We start from the raw sequence: 7558 nt of genomic DNA, 5'->3' as shown, positions 1-7558 counted from the left end.
GACGGGACGGGGATGGACGGGACGGGGATGGACGGGACGGGGATGGACGGGACGCGACGGCGCCGCTGCGCCTTTGAATGAGCCAATGGCGGTTCCCCGCCGCTGCCCGCCGCCGCCCGGCAGGTGCCGCCGGGGCTGGAGGAGCCCGACGGGGGGGACCGGACGGGGCGGCCCGAAACGGCCCCGCTGCCCCCCGCGTTGGGCTGGGGCTGGGGGCGCAGCTCGGGACCCCCCGGCCGGGCGCTGACACGCGGCGGCGGGCGGGGGCCGCTCCGGCCCGGGGGGGTCCCCTCGGCTCGGCCGCTGCCGGCGCTGAACGGGTGGCACCGGGACCGCACCCCCCGAGGGGGGGGAAGGCTTGGGGCTGGTTTAGGGGTGGCTCAGAGCAGGGCAAGAGGAGCTGCAGGGAGGCGCAGCTGCGGGGCACAGCCTCTTTGCTTCCTTGCTCCAAGTCTTAGCGAGGAGCGAAGCCCGGCCGCTGGGTTTCACTTGCTGGTTGTGGCTCCCCGCTCCTCCGGCCTGGGAGCTTGTAAAACTGCACGGTAACTGTCAAGTGAAATTCACGTTGAGTTTAAAGCTGCAGAACCCCAAAGGCACCCTCTGCAGGACGTGTTGCGCTCACGGAGCAGCTCAGGGCTGAGGGCAGCCGGGGTCCCCTTACCCTTGCTGGACAGCGGCGAGGACTGAGGCAGCTCTGACTGATTTCACATAAATTACCATGGCTGAGCCCAGCCCAGCCCCGGTGGTTTTGTGGGCTCTGAGCACCCGCTGTGGGGGCTGAACTGCCCACGGGCTTGGTGCCCCCCGGGCAGAGCCCCCCGTGGAGCCGAGCACCTTGCCCAGCCGGTGGGTGCTTTGTGTCACGGCGCGGTGACGAGCGGCTGCGTCCCCCCCCCCAGGCTCTGCTCATGGAGAACGGCAAGCTGAACCCCATCATCCGCGATGTCTACGCGGCCACCGGCCGTGTCCAGCAGGCGCCGGCCGCCACCTCTGCACGGAGGGGCGGCAGCTGCAGGGAGCTCATGGTCAAGCTGACGGAGGGGCAGTACGTGCTGTGCCGCTGGACCGACGGGCTCTACTATCTCGGAAAGATCAAAAGGGTAAAGGGGGCACTCAGGAGGGGAAAGGGGGTGCCCAGAAGGGAAAGCGGGCATCTGAAGTGTAGCAGGTACAAGCGCTGTTTCCTGGGGCGGCTCGCAGGGGTGCTGGCCTGGGCTGCAGTGTGTCTATGGTCATGGGGGCTTTTTGGGTTGACGTCCCCTGAGTATCACCCCTGAAACCTGCCTTCCCGCAGCTCTCAGTCAGGGCAGTCAGTGGGGAAAAGAAGAAAGTGCTGGAAATGGGAGTGGGCGCTCACCGGTTCTCCCCGCTCTGTTCCCGTAGGTGAGCGGCTCCAAGCAGAGCTGCCTCGTGACGTTTGAGGACAACTCCAAGTACTGGGTCCTCTGGAAGGACATCCAGCATGGTGAGTGCCTCCCCTGCTGCCAGCATCCGCTTCCCTGTTCCGCCTGCAAGTTTCAGAGAAACGTGGGGTGCAGGAGCCTGGGTGCTGTGGGCAGTTGTGTAGTGATGTGGCCATGTGTCTCTGACCCTGCTGTCCTCATTCCTTAGCCGGTATCCCCGGGGAGGAGCCCAAGTGCAACGTCTGCCTGGGGAAGACATCAGGGCCCAGGAACGAAATCCTCATCTGCGGGAAGTGCGGGCTGGGTGAGTGCAGGCGCATCGCCCTGGTTTTGCTGCATCCCGTTCACCTCCGCCCCGGCACCGCGGGTCCAGCCAACCTGGCGGTGCTGATGCTGAGCCCTCCCGTAGGTTATCACCAGCAGTGCCACGTCCCAGTGGCGAGTGGCGGCGAGGGCCCGCTGGGGACACCATGGTTCTGTCGCCGCTGCATATTTGCCCTGGCTGTGCGGGTGAGTGGGGCTGCTGGGGGTGCCGGCTGTGTGTGCCGCCCGCTCTCGGTGTGGTGGTGCAGCATGGGGCCCCCGTGGGTGGCCGTGCTGACCTCCATCCTGCTTGGTCCTGCAGAAGGGGGGTGCCCTGAAGAAGGGAGCCATCGCCAAGACGCTGCAAGCTGTCAAGATGGTGCTGTCCTACAACCCCGACCTGCTGGAGTGGGACTCCCCGCACCGGACCAACCAGCAGCAGTGCTACTGCTACTGTGGGGGCCCTGGCGAGTAAGCACCCTGCCTGCCAGAAATATCTGCAAAAACCAGATGGGGTCAGGGTGGGGATTTTTCCTCCTAGAGAGAAGTCCCCAGCTGGGGGACCATTCCCTGAGGCTAGTGCCTTTGCTGCCCACTCTGTGTCTGCAATCGGGAGGCACCATTTGCCCCCATCTCCATGGCCATGGATGATGCCAGTCAGGGCCAGACTTCATCTCCCTGGCGTGGTGGCTGCCACTTGCACTGCCCTCGCTGTCACCCGGCTCCTCTTCCTCCCCAGGTGGTACCTGAAGATGCTGCAGTGCTACCGCTGCCGGCAGTGGTTCCATGAAGCCTGCACCCAGTGCCTCAGCGACCCCATGATGTTCGGAGACAGGTACGTCCTGGTGTCCTGGGGTCCCATCTGCATCTCCCCCAGCTGGCTGTGGCACTAAGGCGGGTGCTGCTGCAGCCCCATGCTGGGGTGGGGGGAGAAGGGGTGGCCCCATCGCTTGAGTCCTGCTCCTCCTGGTCACAGTCACCATCAGTACTACCCATCCCTAGGCCCCTGTCCCTGCGGGGATGATCCCACCCCTCCTTACATGCTCTGTCCCTGCTGTTTTCCAGGTTCTATGTGTTTTTCTGCTCCGTGTGCAACCAGGGACCTGAATACATCAAGCGCCTGCCCTTGAGATGGTAAGGAACGGCCCCAGCTCCTTTGCAACATGTTGGGGTCCCCGCTGTGGGGTGGCTGCAGGGCACAGGGCTCACTGGTGCCCGGTGCTGCCGAGCCCTCGCCTTGGGGCCAGCCCCAGTGCCAGGTTTCAGCAGTGTGAGGTCGTGGAGCATCTCCCACACAGTGAGCTACAAACCTGCTGTGTTTGGGAGCCAAAGCACGCGTTTGCCAGAAGATAATTGCAAAAAGCAATTAGGGGACGCGTCATCAAATTTAGTGATTAAATACAAGCTCATATGGTACCTTACGGTGCACCTTGGTGGTCCAAAAACGCTTTGTAGAAAGCACTGACAGTGCCAGCAGCCCAGCTTTTCCTTGTGGATGCGTTGGTGGTGCTAACGGGCCGTGGGGATGCTGCACGGAGCGACGCAGGGTGGCAGGCTCGGTGAGAGATAAGGGAAATCCTCCAGGATATGTTGCTTGGCTTTCATTTTTGGAGACACAAGTGTAAAGTCCCACAGGAGGGGCGGTTTTGTAAACAGTCTGTCTTCATGTGAGTAAGAGCCATCCTGCTCCTGTACTTAACTGCAGCAAGAGTGCGTGGCTGGAGCTCATTAAAAGGCCAGAAACCCGGGCGTCTGTCCTGGGAGCAGCATGTCCTTGAGCTCCTGGCCTCAGGGAGCTTGCTGTTTGGGGGTGTCTCCATCCCTGAGGCACAGGGGTGCTGTTCTCGTTGCTGCAGCATCCCCCAGGCTGTGCTCAGGGCCATCACGCTTCGCACAACCATGGTCCCATAACTCATGAGTGGGCTGGGGAGGGCATTGCTCCGGGAGTGGGCTGCTGACCCCTGCCCTTGGTCACTCCCGCAGGGTGGACGTCGTCCATCTCGCCCTCTACAACCTGGGTGTGCAGAGCAAGAAGAAGTACTTTGACTTCGAGGAGATCCTGGCCTTCGTGAACCACCACTGGGACCCTCTGCAGCTCGGAAAGGTAAATGCCTGTGCATGGGCTGGGCTGGGGGGCAGCAGCCTGAGGAAGAGCCGCTGCTGGGGTGGCGAGTCCCCACAGCCATGGTCGGGGGAACGGGGCCTTTCCTGGGGTGGCTGGACCCGTGAGGCTGGAGCATGTTGGCCGGCAAAGGGCAGTGACTGTGGTGAAATCAGGGGCAGTGGGCTCTGCCCTGGCTTTTGTTTGGCTTTTTGCTGCCTGTGCTGCCGACCCTGAGGTGTGTGGGTGTGTTTCTTGTGTGCGAAGGGCCAGAACTTTGGAAGTGCTGGTAGGGCGGGCGACTGTGGGGAGAGTACAGGGACACAGGTGACGGATGGCCAAGGGGTGGAAGGGGACATGTCCACACGTCGGTGGGGCTGCTGTGCTGGCGGTCCTGCCCCGATGAGCGTGGGCATCTCTGCAAAAACCTGTCTAATGGCATGGACCTGAAAGAGCCCGCAGCCCTGCTCATCTCAGCGCTTGGCGTGGGGAGCTCGTGCTCAAAGCTTGCTTAATCGACTTTGTGATGGGATTGTCCTGTTTGTGATGTACCTGACAAGTTTCCCAGTCAGGGCTGGAGCTGGGAGCCGCGATAAAAGCGTGGCGTGTTGAACTCCATGACGCTGCCGGCGTGGTTTTGCTTCCCTCGCTTTCTATCCGAGGCAGCCGGCGTGCGGGTTCCCCCGTCTGTTCGTTTTTTGCATAACGGCTGCAAAATAGCTGAGACCAACTTCTCCTCTGCCCCCCCAGCTCACCGGCACCCCCGTGTCCGAGCGAGGCCCCCACCTGCTCAACGCCCTCAACAGCTACAAGAGCCGGTGAGCGCTGGGCACGGCCTGGGGGGAACAGGGCTGGGGGGGATGCAGGATGCTCCTGCCCACCCTGTCGTGGCCCCCCACCCAGGCTGAGGGCTGTTTCCTCCCCAGGTTTCTCTGTGGGAAAGAAATCAAAAAGAAGAAATGCATCTTTCGGCTGCGAATCCGCGTCCCGCCGAACCCCCCCAGCAAGGTGCTGCCCGAGAAAGCCCCGGGTGTGGGCGAGAGCGGCTCCTGCGAGCTGAAGAAGAGAGGAAAGGGCAAATACGTCCACAAAGAGAGGTGAGCGATGAAAGGTGCCGGGACCCCCATCCTGCAGCACCTCAGCCCCACAGCCTCACCCCCACCTTGCCTTGCAGCCTGCTGCCGCGGCAGCTCCAGCAGCAGAAGCGGCGAGCGGCGCGGCGGAAGCGGGCCAAGTTCCTGCTGGAGGACGCCATCCCCAGCGTGAGTCCTGTGATGCCCGTCCCTGGGCGGGGAGAGCCCCCGTCCCTCACCCTGGGGCTGTGTGACACCCACCGGGTGCTGTCGGGCTGCGGGAGGGAGTGAGGTGGAGGGTGCTGAGCCCGGGTCCTGAGCTGTATCGAGGGTGCTTGTTTTCATGGTGCAGAGTGACTTCACCTCTGCCTGGAGCACGAACCATCACTTGGCCAGCATCTTTGACTTCACACTGGATGAAATTCAGAGCCTGAAGAGGTGAGTGCTGCCGAGCCGGGCTTGAAGCCCAGGCTTGAAGCCCCAGCTGGGTCCCCTGCGGGAGCCTTCCCCTGTGTGGGGTTGGGGCCGACGTTGCCTCCCCTCCCCAGCGCCAGCTCAGGACAGACCTTCCTTTCGGACGTGGACTCCACAGATGCCGCCAGCACCTCGGGCTCGGCCACCACCAGCCTCTCCTACGAATCCAGGTGAGGGCTGTGCCCCCCTCACCCCCTTTCCAGTAGAGTCCCAGTGGCACAACTGGGGACAGGGGAGCGGGGGGCTGCCATCTTTCCCCAGCAGCACCCCAATGCCCTCATCCCCTGCCCTGTCCCCCTCTCTTGCAGCCAGAGGACAGTGGGCAGCCGCAAGCGCAAGCTGGCCATGCCGGCCTACGCCTCAGCAGGGGCGAAGCGTCGAGGCGGGGAGGCGGGCGGGTGCCCGGCCGGGGGCACCCTTGAGGGCAGCGAGGTGGCCTGCGGCCCCGAGCGGCCGGACGACGGCATCGACAGCCACACCTTCGAGAGCATCAGCGAGGACGACTCCTCGCTCTCGCACCTCAAGTCATCCATCAGCAGCTACTTCGGGGCGGCGGGCCGGCTGGTCTGCGGTGAGAAGTACCAGGTGCTGGCACGGCGGGTGACGCTGGAGGGCAAGGTCCAGTACCTGGTGGAATGGGAAGGCACGACCCCCTACTGAGCCCCCTGGCCCCGATTCCTCTCCTGGAGCAAACATTGGAGGTCTGGGGCATGGTGAAGCCCCTGGTGCACTGCAGAGGAGGAGGCACTGGCACCACCATGGCCGGGGTGGGCTCGGAGCCCCCTGTGTTTGGGGTCCCGGCTGCCTGGAGCCATGGGGGGCACAGGCAGCATCCAAACCTGCGCTGCTGTGGGGTGAAACCTGCAGCCTTTCTATTGTATTTCATTGACAATTGTTACTTTATTGGCCGTGTATATGCAAAGAGCGACGCTTTCCTGCTTGAGCCTCTGGCCAAGCCAGAGGCACTGCCGCAGCGGCGGGGGAGCAGTGAGCAGCTCTGGCCTTTCCTGGCCCAGGAGGGTCTCCAGGGTGCTGCCCTGTGGCTGTCTGTCATGCAGGCAGGCTTCTTGGGGGCTCCTGGTGCACCCCAGTGTCACCGCATCCACACCTTAAACAGCAGCCTTGAGGGGGTCCGTGTGCCAAGCACCAGTCACCTCCACTGTCACACCGAGGAGCCCGACGGCCTGGCCCTGTGCCCCCAGGAAATGGTGGGTGACTCTCGTGGCAGCTGTTGCATTCAGGATTCTCATCTCGAGTCCATTTGTTCGAGGAATGCGGTTTGTTCTAAGCAAGGGGAAGATGCCCTGTGAGCAGCCCACGTGCAGCGCGTTCACAGACGCGTGTGGCAGCCCTCATCCCGCGGCTCGCACCGTGTGCGGCACTGCGGCCGCTTCGTTTCCCTGGCCTGACAATCACGTCTTGGAACTGATCAGCCAAAACACACGCGATTGCCTTAAACCACAGCGGCACCGCCCGGACTGGAGCCCGAGGCCTTTATTGCCACAGGACACCCTGTCCTGCAGGTGCCAAACCAGCAGCCAAACCAAAAAGGCAGAAGAGGGAGGGCAGCACCAGGGCACTCCCCCCGCCAACCCTGTCCCCGGGGAGGGCACACGCTGTTACTGGTGTGGGGTTGGTTTGTGCAACGTGGTTCTCTACTGACGGAGAACCAGCACCCCCTTTTTGTCTAAAGCAATACTGTCACGTTGTTCAGGAGCAGTTGTCTTTTTTAAAAAAATCTAGTATCAGACATACCCGTTAGATTTTTTTCTAAGATGTTTTTATGTGTATTTAATGTTGCTTTCCTCTCTCCCCTACTACCACTGTGGCTGCCCTAGGGTGCGGGTGAGCCATGTGGTCCTGCTCTGTCCACATGCCCTGTCCTTGTAGCGTCATTGTTTGTACTTTTGTGATCTACCAGCCGGAGGATGAATTGAAAAAGTTGTTTTATTGAAGAAGTACCTAAACTGCTCACCATGTGGCCGGGTGGCGCGCTGTAAAGACGCAGAGTGAGGTGAGGCATGGGGCACGAGGTGTCCTGCTGCTTCACCTCCAGTAAAGGCAAAAATCCACTGGTGTGACCAGCACTATGGAGTGATGTTTGCAAACCAGAGGCCAAAGCATAGTCCCGGAAAAATAAACTGCTGCTTCAACTACTGCCACAGCGGGGTGGTGCAGGAGGCTGGCGGTTGGATGGGGAGGTG

The 7558-nt window shown here is 62.2% G+C and overlaps 1 protein-coding gene across 2 annotated transcripts; it reads left to right on the top strand.

The window, feature by feature from the left end:
• The first annotated feature begins 51 nt into the window (after positions 1 to 51).
• PHF19 (PHD finger protein 19) lies at positions 52 to 6681 on the top strand. Of its 2 annotated transcripts, XM_035341826.1 has the most exons (15): positions 52 to 123; positions 900 to 1100; positions 1384 to 1465; positions 1612 to 1707; positions 1813 to 1913; positions 2029 to 2177; positions 2446 to 2541; positions 2772 to 2840; positions 3690 to 3810; positions 4558 to 4625; positions 4734 to 4904; positions 4982 to 5069; positions 5233 to 5318; positions 5429 to 5524; positions 5663 to 6681. In XM_035341826.1, the coding sequence occupies exons 2-15, from the start codon at positions 909 to 911 to the stop codon at positions 6012 to 6014; spliced, it is 1767 nt and encodes a 588-aa protein (XP_035197717.1). In that variant the 5' UTR covers positions 52 to 123; positions 900 to 908; the 3' UTR covers positions 6015 to 6681. The 2 variants fall into 2 exon arrangements, with proteins under 2 accessions (XP_035197717.1, XP_035197716.1); XM_035341825.1 differs by lacking the exon at positions 52 to 123 and having other exon boundaries at positions 439 to 1100.
• The last annotated feature ends 877 nt before the right edge of the window (positions 6682 to 7558 follow it).

This window comes from Oxyura jamaicensis, chromosome 17, assembly GCF_011077185.1.
Source record: "Oxyura jamaicensis isolate SHBP4307 breed ruddy duck chromosome 17, BPBGC_Ojam_1.0, whole genome shotgun sequence".
NCBI classification, from domain to species: Eukaryota; Metazoa; Chordata; class Aves; order Anseriformes; family Anatidae; genus Oxyura; species Oxyura jamaicensis.
The sequence above is the reverse complement of the archived record's forward strand: the minus strand, read 5'-3'. Positions and strand labels throughout refer to the sequence as shown.

Coding starts and splice junctions, on each gene's coding strand:
- PHF19 (XM_035341826.1), top strand. CDS start 909: ATGGAGAACGGCAAGCTGAACCCCATCATCCGCGATGTCTACGCGGCC. Junction 1,914..2,028: donor TATTTGCCCTGGCTGTGCGG/GTGAGTGGGGCT, acceptor TTGGTCCTGCAG/AAGGGGGGTGCCCTGAAGAA. Junction 5,525..5,662: donor AGCCTCTCCTACGAATCCAG/GTGAGGGCTGTG, acceptor CCTCTCTTGCAG/CCAGAGGACAGTGGGCAGCC.